At 48.7% G+C, this 19,411-nt stretch overlaps 2 protein-coding genes and 1 pseudogene across 3 annotated transcripts in view; 1 reads left to right on the plus strand and 2 right to left on the minus strand.

Annotated features, from left to right (window-relative positions):
- Positions 1 to 6,228: 6,228 nt before the first annotated feature.
- LOC137090468 (uncharacterized) lies at positions 6,229 to 10,972 on the minus strand (annotated as a pseudogene).
- Positions 10,973 to 11,472: 500 nt separating this feature from the next.
- Positions 11,473 to 19,411, minus strand: part of LOC137090774 (filamin-A-interacting protein 1) — a 32,964-nt gene continuing 25,025 nt past the window's right edge. For both annotated transcript variants that reach the window (XM_067454724.1, XM_067454725.1), the window contains exons 5-6: positions 16,460 to 19,118; positions 11,473 to 12,861 (exon numbers count right to left, since the gene is read on the minus strand). In XM_067454724.1, the coding sequence (XP_067310825.1) occupies positions 12,652 to 12,861; positions 16,460 to 19,118 (2,869 nt within the window). In that variant the 3' untranslated portion in view covers positions 11,473 to 12,651. The remainder of the gene's footprint in view (positions 12,862 to 16,459; positions 19,119 to 19,411) is intronic.
- On the plus strand, positions 13,686 to 14,688 carry LOC137090775 (uncharacterized). The gene is made up of 2 exons (XM_067454727.1): positions 13,686 to 14,170; positions 14,244 to 14,688. Exons 1-2 carry the CDS (start codon positions 13,716 to 13,718, stop codon positions 14,422 to 14,424), a joined length of 636 nt encoding a protein of 211 aa, XP_067310828.1. The 5' UTR covers positions 13,686 to 13,715; the 3' UTR covers positions 14,425 to 14,688.

Here is a 19,411-nt window from a genome sequence, read left to right on the forward strand (position 1 = left end):
GTAATGGGCGTGGAGAGAGGATAAAACGCCAGTGGAACCGGAAGCCTGGGAGAGAGAGAGGGACTGCTGACGCTCCACCCTGAACCCCAGAGACACTGAGAACCGGAAGCCGGAAGTGCCGCGAACCCGGAAGTGAACTGAGATAGTGAATGGAAGCCACACGCTGAAGTGTGCACGTTGTGTTTGAGTTATTGTAAATAAAAGAAAGCGTCAGCAGTCACGTCGACCCCCTTGTCCTCTTCCTTCCACAATACGAACTTGGTTACACTGGTGCCGAAACCCGGGAGGAAGTAGGACAGCGCCGCCGCCATGCAAACATCGTCCTCCACCCCACTTGCGGACATTTCATCCCTCGCGGTCCTTCACCGCGAACAACATCAGGCTCTGCTGGACCTTAGGACGGATCAAGAACGGCGGTTCGCAGCGATCGTCCAAGGCCAGTAGGAGGACCGCGAGAGGTTCCGGAGCTGGCTCGACCGGGAGGCTCGCGCCGAGGCCGCCGGGCAGACCGGCGCACCGGTCCACGTGCCAATGCACAAAATGGGGCCACAGGACGATCCCGAGGCCTTCCTCGAACTTTTCCAGAGAACTGCGGAGGCCTGCGGGTGGCCCCGTGTGCAGTGGCCGGTGCGCCTGATACCACTGCTGACGGGAGAAGCCCAGGCGGCTGCCCAACAACTGCCGGTGGCGAACCTCCTGGTCTATGAAGACCTCAAGAGGGCCATCATCCAGCAGGTCGGCCGCTCGCCGGAGCAACACCGCCAGCGTTTCCGCTCTCTGGACTGGGGCGAGGCCGGCCGGCCCTTCGCGATGGCCCAGCAGCTCCGGGACTCCTGCCGCAAGTGGCTACTGGCCGGCGGAAGCGACGTGGACCATATCGTCGATCTGGTGGTACTGGAGCAACTCATCACTCGGCTCCCCAAGACAACAGCCGAGTGGGTCCAGTGCCACCGGCCCACATCGCTGGAGACGGCCATCAACCTGGCGGAGGACCACATGGTGGCATGCCCTGGGGTCGGCGAACCCCCACTAACCTCTACCTCTCTCTCTCCCCCCTCTGTCCCCCTCTCTCTCCCTGTCCCTCTCCCTAGGTCCCGCCCACCGGGCCCTCCTCGCAGTCCCCCCAGAGGCTGGGGTGGGATGGGCCCTGGGCCGTTCGGGAGTTCGAGGGCCCCGCCCAGGGGGACGGGGCTGATGGGGGCGGGAGGAGATAATGGTTCCGGTTCTACCCCCTCTCCACGCCCGTTCTCCAACCCACTCCCCGCCGCTGGGGTGGCGGGTAAGCCTGGGCTGGCCTGTTGGCGTTGCGGGGACCCGGATCATTTTGTGGACCGGTGTCCTAGGATGGACATCGGGACAATGATCCGGGTTCCAGACGTCCAGCAGACCACCCCCGATCAAGCAGGAGAGTACCAAATACCTGTGAGTATCAAGGGGGGTACATATCAGGCCTTGGTGGATTCAGGATGTAACCAAACCTCAATCCATCAAAGCCTGATGCAGCCTGGGGCATTGGATACAAGCCGCGTGGTTAAGGTGCGGTGTGTGCATGGGGATGTGGTGGAATATCCGGTTGTCCCAATCACGATTCAGTTTCGGGGAGAAAAGCATCGTGTAGAGGTGGCGGTTAGTCCTCACCTCCGGCATCCGCTAATTTTGGGGACAAATTGGCCCGCATTTTCGGTTTTATTGGGATCATTATGTGCGGATGCCACTTGGGAGAAAAAGGCTAGGAAGGGGGCGGCGCGAGTGCAGCTTGGGGAGACTGAGACGGGACCCTTGGGGACGGCTTCAGAGGAAACGAGCGGGATCGAGAGACAGATTCTCTCGGACCGCGATGACTTTCCTTTGGAGCAGTCCCAGGATGAGACCCTCAAAAACGCTTTCCAGCAGGTCCGCTCTATCGACGGCCAGTCTCTCCAACCGGCCTTGCCCGTCACCTATCCCTATTTTGCCATAATAAAAGACAGGTTGTATCGAGTGACCCAAGACACTCGGACAAAGATAGATACAACCCAATTGTTACTTCCGAAGAGCCGCCGGGAAATGCTTTTCCGGGCGGCTCACTCCAATCCAATGGCGGGCCACTTGGGACAGGCGGCCACTTTGAATCGCCTCATGACCCGGTTTTTTTGGCCAGGCATTCATGACAACGTGCGCAGGTGGTGAATGTCAGTTGGTAAATCCACTGGCCGCTCCAAAAGCGCCATTGCGCCCCCTTCCATTAATGCAGGTCCCCTTCGAGAGAATTGGGATGGACCTCATCGGGCCATTAGAGCAATCCGCACGCGGACATCGTTTTGCGTTAGTTATCGTGGACTACGCAACACGATATCCGGAAGCAGTGGCTCTCCGCAAAATCTCCGCGAAGAGTGTTGCGGACGCCCTGTTTCGACTAATCTCCCGGGTGGGGGTTCCGAAAGAAATCCTCACTGACCAAGGCACGGCGTTTATGTCACGTACATTACGCGAACTGTATGGATTACTGGGCGTTAAATCCATTCGAACAAGCGTCTATCACCCACAAACGGATGGCTTGGTCGAACGGTTTAATCGCACGCTTAAAACCATGATCCGTAAGTTCGTACAGGAAGACGCCAAAAATTGGGATAGGTGGTTAGAACCCCTCTTATTCGCTGTGCGGGAGGTCCCAAAAGCCTCCACGGGGTTTTCCCCCTTCGAGCTTCTCTACGGGCGCCAGCCCCGGGGGGTGCTGGACGTCCTGCGAGAAACTTGGGAGGAGGGGCCTTCTTTGGCGAAGAATGAAATTCAATATGTGCTGGACTTGCGAACAAAACTCCACACACTGGGGCGGCTATCCAGGGAGAATTTGTTGCAAGCCCAGGACTGCCAGAGCCGGTCGTATAACAGGGGTACGAAACTACGCAAATTCACTCCGGGAGAGAAAGTGCTCGTATTACTCCCTACGTTGAGCTCTAAATTAATGTCCAAGTGGCGGGGGCCGTTTGAGGTCGCACGACAGATAGGGGATCTCGATTATGAAGTGATACGGTCCGATAGGAACGGGGCACGTCAAATATATCACCTCAATCTATTAAAAAAATGGAATGAGGTGGAATCAGTGTTGTTGGCAACGGTGATTGGGGGGGAGGATGATCTCGGGCCAGAGGCGAGCATCAAGGCACAATCAGTCGCGCTGGCCCCTGGTGGAGATCACCTCTCACCGTCCCAACTCACTGATTTATCAAAATTACAGGCGGAGTTTGCCGACGTGTTCTCGCCCCTACCGGGACGCACCGACTTAATTCAGCACCATATCGAGACCGAGCCGGGCATGGTAGTTCGCAGCCGGCCGTATCGGTTGCCTGAACACAAAAAAAGGTGGTTCAGGAGGAATTAGGGGCGATGCTGGACTTGGGAGTAATAGAGGAGTCCAACAGTGACTGGGCGAGCCCGATAGTTTTGGTTCCTAAAACCGACGGCTCGGTCAGGTTCTGTGTGGACTATCGCAAGGTGAACGCAGTGTCGAAATTCGACGCTTATCCAATGCCGCGGGTTGACGAGTTGCTTGATCGGCTGGGCACGGCTCGATTTTATTCGACATTGGACTTAACAAAGGGCTATTGGCAGATCCCCTTGTCTCCATTGTCCAAAGAAAAGACATCTTTCACCACGCCGTTTGGATTGCACCAATTTGTCACGCTTCCTTTCGGTTTGTTCGGGGCTCCCGCTACCTTCCAGCGCCTCATGGATAGGATTTTGCGTCCCCATGCCGCATATGCTGCTGCCTACCTAGATGATATCGTGATTTACAGTCACGATTGGCAGCGGCATATGCAGCATGTCAGGGCGGTCCTGAGGTCGCTGAGGGGAGCGGGGCTCACGGCCAATCCGAAGAAGTGTGCGATTGGGCGGGTGGAAGTAAGGTATCTGGGCTTCCACTTGGGTCATGGACAGGTGCGTCCCCAAATAGATAAGACTGCCGCGATTGCAACCTGTCCGAGACCCAAGACCAAAAAGGAGGTAAGGCAGTTCTTGGGGCTGGCTCCCCGGCCTGAGTCGGGCGGTGGGGGTATGTGGCAAGTGGGGCGTGGTTCAGCGAGGTCTGCAGCGGGAGAGAGAGCCGCGGGACGAGCGGTAAGTGAGTGGGTTGGACGCAGATTAATAACACCTGTATCTCGTTCCAGTAATGGGCGTGGAGAGAGGATAAAACGCCAGTGGAACCGGAAGCCTGGGAGAGAGAGAGGGACTGCTGACGCTCCACCCTGAACCCCAGAGACACTGAGAACCGGAAGCCGGAAGTGCCGCGAACCCGGAAGTGAACTGAGATAGTGAATGGTAGCCACACGCTGAAGTGTGCACGTTGTGTTTGAGTTATTGTAAATAAAAGAAAGCGTCAGCAGTCACGCCGACCCCCTTGTCCTCTTCCTTCCACAATACGAACTTTGTTACAGAGATTATTTCAGAAACTGCTTTTGCGAACTAGTCCTAGATTTTTGGCTCTACCTCAGTAACTGTTACAAACCTTGTACCATATTACCATATTTCCTTAGTAATTTCCCTATAGTGGCAGCAAATCAAATTTGGAAAAACCTGGAAAAACCAAACTCTGGTCGGGCCAATCACATTGTGTATAGAGTCGGTGGGCGGGGCTTAACATAATGACGACGGCCGAGTTGCGCTTGTGTGCTTCTAGTAAACAAAGAAGCTGGCGAACGGCGGTCTTTCGAATCAGCTCTGACCGCGACTGGAAGACTTGGAGTTAAGCTTTTCTCTGAGAAAAGAACAAAGAGCGGCACTGAAGTCATTCTTAAGAAGGGAAGATGTGTTCGGAGTTTAGCTGACTGGATACGGCGAATGTTTCATCTGTCAGCGAGCTCTGCTTCACCTTCGTTGCTCTGGTTGGTTGTAGCGCTATCCTATCGCGTGCAGAGGGAGTTTGAAAGACAACCGTTAATCCCGCCCCTCAGATTGAGCTGTCAATGGTGTGTTTCCAGACCGAACATCTTGATGTGGGTCTGGCTTGTCAGGCTAGGTGGTTACAGGTTTGCTAAATAAAACATACATTTTTACACATGTGCTTAAAAGCCTTAAAGTCATTGGACCCAGTAACTGCTGCTTGCAGCTATATATTTATGTTTTAAAATAATAGTTCAATTATGCACATTAAAAGCTGATTAACTTGCTTCAAGCAATTAAATATATGCATTTTTTTTCTTATTCTAAGTGTTTAATTTGTTTCTAGAAGTGGAAAGAAAGAAATGTAGACCGTATATCTGAAAGTAAAACACTTTTACTTAACAATACAATAATCAAAATGTCTTCCACTGCAGATGTACTTATTGGAGAGACTCTTATCAATGCATTTCTATTCACAATAGTATTACAGACAGAAAGTGCTTGGTCTGATATAAACATCCAGAGAATGCTAAAATTATACACTAGCCTATTAAAAAATCATAAAACAGCACTATTAAAATACAAAGTTTAGCAGATATCATTATAAACAAACAATTTCATTGGATACATTTACATTTAATCATTTAGCAGACGCTTTTATCCAAAGCGACTTACAAAAAGGGGGAGAGCAATAGAAGCAACGAAACAGACAAGGACAACAGCCTGTAAGAGCTGTAAGAAGTCTCAGTTAATTAAGCACATTACACACACAAAAAAAAAAACTTTTTTTTTTTTGTGATAACAACAGGTTTATTTTATTTAATATGCATTGTGTTATTGGATAACTATTCTTTAAATCTGTTGTGAACAAAGGTCTATATTACCTGAAGAGAACAATAGGTTACTATCGTAACCCCGGTTCTCTGAAACATCGAGTGGAGAGATCCACCTATGGGAAGGGCATCCGTACCTGACCTCTGCAGAAGCATCCAATTGCACCAAGTCTGACAAGACAGGCAGGAGCGCGCAGCCAATGCCCAGTAAGGCCCCACCCCTTACCAGCGGGCATATATGGGCTGCATACGCTACTGTACATCAGTAAGTATATTCGCTTCTCGTGCGGTAAGCGGGGCAACGCTGGTGGATCTCTCCACTCGATGTTTCAGAGAACTGGGGTTACGATAGTAACCTATTGTTCTCTTTCATCATCTCGTTTCGAGATCCACCTATGGGAGAGACATGGACAGCTCCCCGATTGCCCAATACACTCACAGTGAGGTCCTGTTAGCCAGAAAAAGACGGTCACCCCGAGGGGCGGTGCACGACGCGTCTCATAATCATGAACTCGCCACACCGACGCAACTGCGGTGTGAAGCAGGACATGAAACATAGGCTATGTGTGTCACACATAAGGAAGGCAGGGTTAGGAAGACCCCACCCCCAAGACCGAATGTGCTACTGAGGTTCTGGTGACATCCAGCCTGTAGTAACGCACAAACGTATGGGGAGAAGCCCAACTGGCCGCAGAACAGATATCCTGCAGTGATACTCCCCTGAACAGAGCCCAAGAGGCGGCCAAGCCCCTCGTGGAATGAGCTCTGATGTTCCCTGGGGGTTGCACTCCCTTTGATTCATATGCCAAGATTATAGCGTCCACAAGCCAATGTGAGAGGCGTTGTTTAGACAGGGGATCCCCTTTGCGAGGAGGAGCCCATGAAACGAAGAGTTGGTCACTCTTCCGGAACGCGCTGGTCCTAGACACATACGTTTGTAACGCACGGACTGGACACAGGGCATTTAGCCTCTGATCCTCCGCGGAGGAAAAGGGCGGAGGGTGAAAAGCGGATAGCTCCAACACCTCCGATGTGAACGCAGGGAAACATTTCGGCATGAATGCTGGATTAGGCTTGAGGAAAACCTTATCTCCACCCAGAGAGAAATTGATGCACGAGGGGTGGACCGAGAGTGCATGTAACTCACTGACACGTTTGGCTGACGCCAAGGCCAAGAGCAAGGCTGTTTTGAAGGACAGCAACTTAAGGGGAATATTCCCCAGAGGCTCAAAAGGGAATTGAGACAGAGCTTCCAGCACCATGGAGAGGTCCCATTCAGGGATCGTTCTCCTAATGACTGGCAAGGAGCGACGGGCGCCCTTCATAAATCTGCGGATTAGAGAATGCTGCCCAACCGTTGAGCCCTCAAAACCCACATGACAAGCAGAGATAGCTGCCAGATAGACCTTAATAGTGGAAAAAGACCTGCCCTTATCCATAAGGTCTTGGAGGAAACACAAGATATCAGCGACTGAGCACTGATATGATGTGAGACCCCGCCCATCACACCACTCATCGAACACCTGCCACTTACAGCCATACAAGGACCGTGTAGAAACGGCCCTGGCATTCTGTATAGTAGCCACCACGCGCGGGGGAAGCCCTAACGCGCTTAGGTTCGTCCTCTCACGGGCCAAGCCCAGAGAGCTACCCTGTCCGGGTGTGGGTGATAAATCTCCCCGTTCGCTTAAGACAATAGGTCTGTGCGGAGGGGGAGGCACCACGGCTGGGCATACAACAGAGGGATTATCTCTGCCAGCCACGGCGCTTTGGGCCACCTGGGTGCTATCAGGATGAGAGAAAACCCCCCCTCTCTCGCCCTGGCCAGTGTGAGAATTATCAGGCACAGGGGAGGAAAGGCATACAGCAGCACTCTGGGCCACGGGTGGGCCAGTGTGTCCACCTCGAGGGGCGCGTCCAAGTCCTTTAGCGAGAAGAACATAGGACAATGGCTGTTTTCGTGCGAGGCGAACAGATCTACGGGCGCCCGTAGTCTCATCCATATCATGTCTACTATCTGAGGGTGGAGGTGCCAATCTCCGAAGAGCGGGTTCCCCCTCGATAGAAGATCCGCGCCTCTGTTCAGAATTCCCGGAACATGAGTCGCGCGTAACGACAGGAAAACTCGCCCGCTCCATACCAAACGCTTGTAAGCTAGGGCATGAAGCTTCGGCGAGCGCGCGCCGCCTTGACGATTGATAGCCACTGTCGTGGTATCGTCGCAGCGTACGAGCACATGATGTCCCTGCAGACGAGGCAGAAAATGATTCAGAGCCTTCTAATTGGTTAGAAGCTCTAAATAATCTATGTGCTCTGAACGTAGTTTGCTCGGCCGCAAACCGTTCACAGTTCTGCCCTCCTGGGTGGCACCCCAGCCTGTTAGGGACGCGTCCGTCGTCACGACTTTCCGCAACATGACAGTCCCCAGAGGGGTACCCTGTGCGTAAAAGTCCGCGCTCTTCCAGTGGCGCTGAGCTGCAGCGCAGGTGCGCGTCACTGTTACAGAGCGGCAAAGATCGTGTAACGGGCTGAAATGTAGTGACAAAACCCATTTCATGAATGCCCTCATCCTCAGGGGTCCTAGTGGCAAAAACTGGATAGCTAAAGCCATAAGACCCTGTAGCCTGAGACATGTGCGATATTGCACCCTCGCCCCCTCTCTGAACTGTGACAGACAGTTCGTCAGAGAGAGAACGCGCTCCTGAGAGAGACGCGCTCGCATGGAGACTGAGTTGAGCTCCATGCCCTGGAAGATCACCCTCTGACTGGGTGTAAAGCTGCTCTTGTTCACATTCACCCTGAAGTCCAGAGATCGGGTGTGCGCGAGCACACGGGAGGTGTCCTGCAACACCTTTTCCCACGAATCGGCTATGATGAGCCAATCGCATATGTATGTCAGGATCCGTAGACCAGACATTCTTAGGGGAGTGAAGCCCGCTTCCACACGCAAACAGAAAGTTCGGGGGCTTAATTTTTGCCCGAACGGAAGCACCGTGAGTTCGTAACAAATGCCTTGATAGGCGAAACGAAGAAACTTCCGGTGTGGTGGATAAATGCTTATGTGGAGAAAAGCATCTCTCAGATCGACCGATGTGAACCAGTCGTTCCGTTTCATGACACGGGCGAGCGAACCAAGGGTTAACATTATGAATCTGTATTTCCTCAAATGTTTGTTCAACACCCTGGGGTCCAGAATAGGACGGAGGGAACCGTCCTTCTTTGTGACCAGGAAATAACGGGAAAAGAAACCCTGGTTTATCAGATTGTGGGGAACCACCTGAATCGCACCTTTGTTTAGAAGAGAGGAGATTTCCTCCTTCAGGACGTGGGCCGTGCTTTCCTCTGTGTGAGAAAAGAGAACGCTGCTGAAACGTGGATGTTTCATAGCAATCTGCAGACGATAGCCCTGTAATATCATGCGTAATACAGTAAGCCAGGCTGACACACAGCTCGTGTGAATGCTCGTCCAGGCCGTGCTGGCTTCGAGCATGCCTAGCTGGCTTATTTGTGATGCAATGGCGCCCTCTAGTGGAGAAACTAGGGACGACACGTGCAGGTTCACCATTACGAGAGAAAGGGTATTTCCCTACATTGAGAGGGTATCTCGCTGTGACGAATTCATTTGATTCGTTAGATTTATTGTGTTTTTTGTGTTTCTGTGTGTGTTGTGTTTTCTGGGAAACACTGGGGCCGAAGCCTTTATTATTTGGGTGAGGGGAACACAGTATGTGCGGTGTGGTTACACTGCTTTTGAACTTTTCCTCACGACAATCCCCTTGAACAGGGGGGAACACACATCGTCCACTAAACATATGGGCTGGGCAGCCACGGGAGGGGGACACCCTACAGCAGGAACCTTCCGTCCTTTGGACAGGGGTTCTGGGGCAGGGAGAAAGCCCAGAAAACTTCTTTCGAGGCTTTTCCTTGACCTGATTAAAATTACGTCCCGGGACCGGGGGGTTAGGCAAACGCACAGGGGGCGCCTGGCGTGGGACCGTCTTCCTGGGAAGATACAATATGAAGGCCTCGTGCTCCTTCTTGTCGTCGCATCGTTGTTGCATCATAGCAACTGCGGGGCCAAAGAGAGCCCGGCCGGGCTCTACCGGGGCGCCTGCGATACGTTTCTTTTCACTATCCGGGAGACCAGACAGGTTGAGCCAGAGCGAGCGCTCTCCTACCACGGAAAGCGCCATAGAGCGCCCGCAGGTTTGGACGACCTGACGAGCATTACGGAGAACGAGGTCGTTAACCGTGATGATCTCCTTCCACAGTGCAGGAGAGGGAGAAGATCCCTTATCTAACTGCTGGCCCAGATCGTCCAGGATCTCCGCTTGGTAAGCGGAAAGGAGGGAGGAGACATTCAGAGTCCTAACAGCCAAGGCCGAGGATTTATAAACGGCCTGGTGCACCGAGGCAGAAAAACGGTCCATCCTGTTAGGAAGGACCGGCTTCGGGGGGGCGGGCAGCCCTCCCTGGACTGGGTTGAGGTGTCTGGCAATGGAGGGCTCAATGGCAGGCGGTTCGCCCATGCCGCGAGCCGCCATATCTTTAACCTCCAGCCCCGCGAGACCGTGTTTAAGATCGAGCGGGTCGTTCCAGTAGTGCCTCATGTGCTTAGCGCACGCTGGAAGAACGGGAAAGAGTTCTTTCCTCGGGCCGGGGGGGGCTCCCAACACTTTACCGTCATAAATATCCCTCTCCTGGTCGGTGGCGCTCTGTGGAGCCGGCCATTTAATGTTGAGACGAGCGGCCGCTCGTTCACACACATCCAGGAGGATGGATTCAGGCAAGGCCGCGGGGGCGCTAGCCTGGGGAATAACAGAGGGCGGGATGGCCTCCTCGTCCTCCGAAATTCCAAGAAGGCCCGCGTCGTCGTAATCACCGGACCCGGCAAGATCGTCGGCGAGCGGGAGGTTACCCGTGAAGATGTCCTCTTCGGGGAACTCAGGATTGGGCTGGTCAGCCAAAACAAGAGCCGTCGCGCCCCGGGAGGTCCCCGGTAGCGCGCTATCGTCACCGTGTTCCATATCCGAGTACGACAAGTCGAGCTCGCCACACTGAGTAGCGGCAACTTTAAGGCGGTGTCGCAGGAGTTTCTTAGGCAGTACCAGGCAGTAACTGCAGTTCTCCGGGTTCTCTATTGCCTCCTCTGCGTGCTTGAGGCCCAAGCAGACCACACAGAAAGGGTGAAAATCCTTAGCGGCGATAAGAGACCCACACGCGGCCGGGCAGGCCCGTAATAGGCTAGACACAGAAGGAGAAGACTGAGAGAGCGACATACCCGCGAAAAACTCAGAAAGGTCCGTGGCGGCAGCCGTGGAACAGGAAGACAGACGAGAGCGCGAGCGGCTCCGAATGCAGACACAGAATGTGGCAGAATAGAACTGTCACGCCCGGTGGAGGCTGATCTGGCGATATTTCCTCCTGCAGACAATAAGTGAGCAGCGCAAATCTAACCGAACTGTGTCAGTGCAGAGATCGCGAGAAGCGAATGTCAACTGATGTACAGTAGCGTATGCAGCCCATATATGCCCGCTGGTAAGGGGTGGGGCCTTACTGGGCATTGGCTGCGCGCTCCTGCCTGTCTTGTCAGACTTGGTGCAATTGGATGCTTCTGCAGAGGTCAGGTACGGATGCCCTTCCCATAGGTGGATCTCGAAACGAGATGATGAAAGAGAACCAATAGCTTGTCTGTTAGCATAGCCTACAATACATGAACTCCTACCATCTTTGCTCATGATGGCTACTTGTGGTGCGTTCAAGTTATGTTGGGATCATATTTAGCCTACAAGTTGATCATACAAGAACACTACCTCAAAGTCATAAATACTGTATTTACAACAAAATAAGCTAATTGTCTGCACAAAATAGGATAGCATTGTAATATAGCAATATAATATATAGCGATTAAATCTTCAGTGGCTTCATAAATTAATAAAAAACATAAAAATCTAACAAAAAAAATCTTAAAATAGAGGTAAAATACCTTGCTGTATTTTTCAGTAGCCTAGTTAATTAAAAGAAGGTACACTGCTATCTTGCCGTCATAAACACAAACAACTTCCAAACTTGCAAATACAAACTTCACACGCTTATTGGCTGACTGTGTAAGTCCCAAACATTTAAAACTATCCTGTCATTGTATTTATGAGCTTCCAAAGAGAGCATCCAAAAACAGACACTGTTTCACAACTAATTACTATAATATAATGAAAATTTGCATTTGCAATTTATACAGTAAGTATAGCTTGCAAAAGATAATTTATTTTCATCAGAAGACCTAATGCTGACCCATTGACTTCCCCTACCGGACATATAGTGATGCAGGGATGACAAATGTCTGTGGGCCAAAAATCGGAAACAAGTCAGCATTATAGCATTTCCGGTTGCATCATCCTGAAGTCAATAGGGGTTTTTTAATGGGATTTTGATTAATTGTCTGAAATAAGTTATGTGGTAAACACAAGCTCAAGATGTATAACTTCATGTATAACTGAACATATATTTTACAATATAAAATACATCAGTAAAACCACCTTGTGATTTTTTTTTAAGCTTATACTTTTACTTTGATGGTGGTTGCTAACAAGTGGCTAAATGGGACTATAGCGGTTGTCAGGCACGTTAAAAGTAGTCACGCCAAACAGCTAAACTCATCATAAACTTTTGTTGGTCACAGAGCTTATTTTCTGTAGTAATCCAAAAGCAAATGGAGTCCTATTTAGTTTTTGTAGGTTGGCCTACGTAAGTAATCATCACTGCAATTTTTCATCGTCCTGCAGGAAAGGCAAAAGTTAAATCAATGTTGGCAAACATGGCTCCTTCCCTAGTTGAAAATCAGCATCCTCCTTTGCATCTGTGGAAAACGTGCCAATAGCAAAAAGAGTCAATTGAAGATAATCTGTTTTCTTTGGCACTAGACTTAAATGTAAACGTGGCTATTGTTTGTTCAGTGCTCTCAGCCCTTTCCTCCTCCCTGTGATGCTCCATTACTGACAGTTGTTTTTTTCAGGTCATTGGTCATGGCCTGGTTCTCTGCATTTGCTTCCATTTTAACTCCTGTGCTGATTCCCAAAGCGCCAAGCACAGCTTTTCCTGTTTTCATCCCCCGAGACATTGGAATACGACTGAACCCTGTCCGCGCTGATGGGACATCCATGACAGGCTGCTGTTGAGTAACAGAGACAGAAGGAACATGATTTATGGGTGTTGATAGCATTAGTACACACGGAAAGTAACGTCTGTTTCATTCACACTCGTAGCCAGAGGTCGCCCTCGTGCACAAAGTCCACAAGTGAGACTCATAGGAGTAATAAATCTTATGACATTCCTGGAAACCTCGTTTGTTGTTAGAAGGGATACAGCTACGGCCAAAATGACGCAAAATCTTGACATAAAAAAATAAATAAAACTAGCTACTTATCAGATTGTATTTTATTAACATTTACACCTACCCCAACCCTAACAATAATGCAAATACACTATTATTATATTGTTGTTCGGTGTGACAATGAGGCAGTATTGATGTGTGCATGTAAGACCTGGAAGGACAATCTGGCCGTGGCGGAAATCTCTTATTTCATGAGTTCACACTTACAAATAAGTCCGATAGAATAAATGGTATGCGTATTTGGCGTGCTCCGAGCTCGGTATTTGTCCTGAACCCAGAGTACCCTATTTATCCTATCAGAGTACCCTACCTGTCTCTGGAGGAGCTATGATGTCATAAACTCAGCAAAAAAAGAAACGTCCCTTTTTCAGGACTGTGTATTTCAACAATAATGTGGTAAAAATCCAAATAACTTTACAGATTTTCATTGTAAAGGGTTTAAACAATGTTTTCCATGCATGTTCAATTAACCATAATCAATTAATTAACATGCACCTGTGGAATGGTCGTTAGACCTTAACCGCCTTAAGACCTTAACAGCTTACAGAGAGTAGGCATTTAGGGTCACAGTTCTAAAAACGCAGGACACTAAAGAGACTTGTCTACTGACTGTGAAAAACACCCAAAGAAAGATGCCCAGGGTCCCTGCTCATCTGCGTGAACGTGCATTAGGCATGCTGCAGGGAGGCATGAGGACTGCTGATGTGGCTAGGGCAATAAATTGCCATGTCCGCACTGTGAGACGCCTAAGACAGCGCTACAGGGAGACCGGAAGGACAGCTGATCATCCTCGCAGTGGAAGACCACGTGTAACAACACCTGCACAGGATCGGTACATCCGAATATTACACCTGCGTGACAGGTACAGGATGGCCACAACAACTGCCCGAGTCACACCAGGAACACACAATCCCTCCATCAGTGCTCAGACTGTCCGTAATAGGCTGAGAGAGGCTGGACTGAGGGCTTGTAGGCCTGTTGTAAGGCAGGTCCTTACCAGACATCACCAGCAACAACGCCGCCTATGGGCACAAACCCACCTTCGCTGGACCAGACAGGAGTGGCAAAAAGTGCTCTTCACTGATGAGTCACGGTTTTGTCTCACCAGGGGTGATGGACGGATTCGTGTTTATCGTCGAAGGAATGAGCGTTACACCGAGGCCTGTACTCTGGAGCGGGATCGATTTGGAGGTGGGGGGTCCGTCATGGTCTGGGGCGGTATATCACATCACCATTAGACAGAGCTTGTTATCATTGCAGGCAATCTCAATGCCTTGCGGTACAGGGAAGACATCCTCCTCCCTCATGTGGTACCCTTTATGCATGCTCATCCGGACATGATCCTCCAGCAGGACAATGCCACCAGCCATACTGCTCATTCTGTGCATGAGTTTCTGCATGACAGCAATGTCAGTGTTCTGCCATGGCCAGCGAAGAGCCCGGATCTCAATCCCATTGAGCATGTTTGGGACCTGTTGGATCGCAGGGTGAGGGCTAGGGCCATTCCCCCCAGAAATGTCCAGGAACTTGCAAGTGCCTTGGTGGAAGAGTGGGGTAACATCTCACAACAAGAACTGACAAATCTGGTCCAGTCCATGAGGAGGAGATGCACTGCAGTACTTCAAGCAGCTGGTGGCCACACTAGATACTGACTGGTACTTTTGATTTTGAGCCTCCCTTCATTCAGGGGCACATTATTCTATTTCTGTTAGTCACATGTCTGTAAAACATTTTTAGTTTATGTCTTATGGTGTTGACTCTTTTAGTGTTAATGTATTTACACTACTCTGGTGCCATTTCCGCCTGGATTTGGCCTACCCGAATTGAAAAGCCTCCCATACACACATACGGTGGTCTAGGTTCAAAATGTTGGTGTCATTTTACAGGAAACCCTTTAAAGTTACATAAAACACTGCTAAAAGTGATAAACATGTAAGGATATGTTGTGAAAGCTGTTGGCTCTGTGTGCTCTAGCACCCTGCAGACACTTTGGGCTGCTTCCAGCATGTATAATTAATTTAATGACACTGGAATATTGCATTTATATCACTGTATATGGTGGTGGGAGGGGGTGGTGGAGGGGGGTAGCAGGGTCGGGGGAGGGGGTCATCCCTTCAGACCCATTTGAATAAATCTGTCATACAACATGACACAGACAAACTTCTTTTTCCACTATTTTCTGTAGTTTAGTGGAAATAGCCCAAACTGTCTGCAGGTTCCTGGAGCACACAGGGCCTGAGTTACACACTTTCAAAAATTAATTTATGGGGGGAAAAAATCTAAAAGCGCCTACTTTTTGGGGGGGTTATTACAGCTAAGACAATATATACTTACATGTTTATCACTTTTAGCAGTGTTTTATGTAACTTTAAAGGGTTTCCTGTAAAATGACACCAACATTTTGAACCTAGACCACTGTATGTGTATATGGGAAGCTTTTCAATTTGGGTAGGCCAAATCCAGGGGGAAATCCAAAAAAATGGCCCTGGAGTGTAAGAGGTTAATCGATCGATCTGCTCTGAACAGTGCTGCGCTTTGCCTGCGCATATATATTTGTTTACAAATTGAAGCCTTTGCGATTTCATAATCTGACTAAGCCAAATTGCAATTTTTGGATCATTCAGCTCTAGATTAATCTCACACATGCACTATACAAATGTGTGTATGTGAAGTTTTAGCTCAAAATACCCCACAGATAACTTTTATAGGATGTTAAAATTGTCACTTTTTGAGGGCGAGCAAAAACGGTACGTTTTTGTGTGTCCCTTTAAATGCAAATGAGCTGCTGCTCTGACCCCCTTTCAAGAAGAGGGCGGCGCTTCAAGAGCCTATGTTAGCAGCTCCGATAACCTCGTGCAGACACACACTGAAAATACAGAAACTGTTCAGCCTTTTCTGTTCAAACCGGAGTCGGACAATGATGGAGAGACTCAAGAAGAAGTGACAACATGTAGAATGAGACAGGGCGTTTCTGAAGGGTTAGTTGACAAATTTATGCAGCTGTCATTGATTAGCATATTCTGTCATGATAATCTACAAATCGCTTGTGTGGGAACTGTTGTAAGATGCTCAGAGCCAGAATAGAATATCTGCATGAAGAGAGAACAAGTATAGTTTAGTTTAATTATGGTTATCATTTATGTTGTCATCTTGCTATTATGACATGCTGTTGCATTTGTGTTCATACTGTATTGCAATATATGTGAAAGACGGATGTGACAGCTTGAGCGACTCCCAAATGTTCTCGACTACAACAACTCTTCCTCTTCACAACGTGGCCTTTGTTTGCGTGTTCCCAGGGCGGGGTTTATGTAAATGTTAGGGTTAGTGATGTCATTGTTTTTTTTACATATTCCTGCATATATTAGACACTTACCACTGAGAGTGTAGGTCTGGCTGGTGCTTTAGTGACCTGCGTGATGGTGATGCTACTCATCGATTTGTTGGATGTTAATTTGCTGGTAGTCACATTGTGTGGCGAGCGTAGCACAGTTCCAGTAGAAACCTCCTTACTCTCGGATGATACGGAAACAGATTTGGCTATGACTGCTGAGCCGTGATCATTGGTCTTTTTGAACTGTGATCCTAAGTGAATGTGACTCTTACTGTCTTCCATGGTAAGGACATTTGCACTTGACTTCTTGATGGGTGTTGGGACCATTCGTTTCTCAGGAGTCTCCTTAAACACAGCTCTGCCTGTTATCATGTCCACATGCTCTTGGGAGCTGCTGTTGGATGCAGTGGATGATTTGTCCGTAGAGGGAGACCTCATGATCTCTGCACTCTTTACTCTTGAGATGGTTGCAAAGGTCATTGGAGATCGAACTCTTTCTGGATTCTTTGGCTCTTTGGTTCGTTCATTTGAAGGAATGATGGTTGTCTGAATTTCTTGAAATGGTTTGGCAGAAGCTTGTTTGGTCAAGGCCTCTGACGGGGAAATGCAAATCTGTAAGGTTGCCTTGTTGTTCTGAATATCTGGGATCACCTGAGGGTTCAATGTATGGTCGTGCTTTTGGGACATGTTGACCTCCTCACTGGTATCTGTAGATATTTCGGAAGCGCTGCTGTCCTTCTTCCTCATCCAAGGAATCCAGGACTTCTTCACAGTAAAGTCACTGACTGTTGGAGGGTAGAGTTCTCGCACTGTCGGCCTCTGCATCGGCTTCTTTAAGCTCCTCTGTTGAAGGCTACTCATGATCCGGTTCTCTTCTTGGACAGACTTTTTGATGAATGCAGCAGGAGTGTCACTGTCAGATGTCCTATTCTCGACCGAATCAGTTTGTATTCCAGTCGATGTCATGGGAACATCCATCATTCGGCTTCCTTTGGTGCTGGTCCGCAGAGTGCGGCTATAGCGCTTGGTGACCTCAAGTTCCTTGGTGAGGTTTAGAACTTCAGTGCTTATGCTCTTTTTCTTGTCCTCCTCTTCCAGAAACCTCTGTTGCAGAACAGAGTAATCCACCTGTAGCTGGGAAAGCTCATCTTCTTTGTTCATGAGCTCATGAATTTTCTCCTTCAGGGCTTGCACGTCTGCTTGAAGGTCTCTGGATTTGGCCTCCTCCATCATGAACCGATATCTCAGTTCAGCCTCCTGACAGAATACCTCTCCTCGCTCTATTGCCTTACTCAACGCAGTTTGACTTTTTATTTCTTGCACCTGCTGTGGGAGAAATTGTGCCCTTTCTTTCTCAGTTGCTAACGAATCGTTGAACAGGTCCATAGTTTCAAGCTGCTGAAGACGGTTCTTCAACCGGTCAATCTCTAAAGTCAACTCCTTAACTTTATTCTCATCTTTTCCATGTGCATTTGAGACACTCTGCAGTTCTTTCACCTTTTGAGCAGATTCCCTTTCTTCTTTGTTCATGGTACCGTGCTTTATAACACCATGCTTGGAGCTCAGATCGTGACATTTTTCTTCTGCTTTGGCAAGCTTTCCCTTTATTTCGTCTCTCTCCTTTGCAAGAGCAGCAATCTTCAACTCCATCTCTGATTTTACTTTCAGACGCTTCTTGCTCTCCTCTATTAACCTCTCAGTAACCTCCATGACTTTCTCCTGTTCTGCCTTATAGAGTTGGTTCAGTTCATCTTTCATCTTTTCCTCAGATCTAATTCTGTCTGCCATGTTCTTGTGCTCATTAACCATTATTACAGTAACTGATTTGAGCTTTAAAAGATCCTCTTTTAAATCCAATTCTTCCTTTTCCAGCTTCAGCTCAGACGACTCAAGCTCCTTCATACGGATTTTAACGTTCACTAGTTCATCTGTTAGCTCTTTCGTCAGGCTTTTCTCTTTTTCCAAAACTGCCCGCAATTGGGCGCATTCTGTCCTGCCCATATTGAAGGCCATCTCTAGTGTTTCTAATTGTGTCATTCTCTGTTGCAGTTTTTCCACCTCTAGCCTCAGGTCTTTATTGTGAGTCTCCTCAGCCAGAAGCATCTTTTTCAACCCATTGCACTTGTTCTCAGTTTTGGTGATCTCTTCATCTTTACCCTCTATTTCCAGAATTCTTTTGCGTAAAGTTTCAAGCTCCGCAATCAAATTTGAGTTGCCGCACTCGCCCTTTCTGATCTTGTCCCTCAACGCCTGGAGCTCCTCTGCTGATTTCTGAAGGGCTTCATTCGTTTCTTCAAGCTCTTTGAGTTTTTGTAACAATTCCATTTGTTTCTGGGACAGCTGCTGATGTTGAGATTCTTGGCTGGACAGTTTTGCTGACATCTCCTCTTGCTCTTTAGCAAACATAGAAGTTCTTAGCTCCAACTCAGCCTTAAGATCCATGATCTTTTGGTTGTCTTCCTTTGCTTTTCTCTCCGCCTCATTTAGTTTCTTCTCCTTTTCCTGGAGTTTTTGAAGAAGATCTTGTACTTTGTGGCTCTGTTTGTCAATTTTCTCCAAGTGAAGTTCCCGCTCATCAACCATCATCAGTGCAAAGGACTTCAGCTTTACCAGCTCTCCAGATGTTCTTTGCAATCGTTTAGAAAATTCTTTTTCCTTCCGTATTTGGTATGCTTTTTCTTGTTTCAGCAACCGCTTTAACCTAGTGAAAAACAAACAATAAGTATGACTGAGTTCATTGAATTATCATAAACTTGCCACAAAACATTTCTTTGTCATTTCAGAATCAGAAAAATAAAATTTAAGATTCAAAGTAATTTCATCCAACAAAATGGATGATTTACTTGTGATGTATAAATAGGGCCTATATGGTGACTCTATGACTACAGTCTTGCTCAAAAGTTCTTGCAGTCCTCTTGCAGAATCTGTGAAAATGTAAATAATTTTAACAAAATAAGAGGGATCATACTAAATGCATTTTCTTTTTTATTTATT

The sequence above is a fragment of the Pseudorasbora parva genome, chromosome 10, assembly GCF_024679245.1.
Source record: "Pseudorasbora parva isolate DD20220531a chromosome 10, ASM2467924v1, whole genome shotgun sequence".
Taxonomy (NCBI): domain Eukaryota; kingdom Metazoa; phylum Chordata; class Actinopteri; order Cypriniformes; family Gobionidae; genus Pseudorasbora; species Pseudorasbora parva.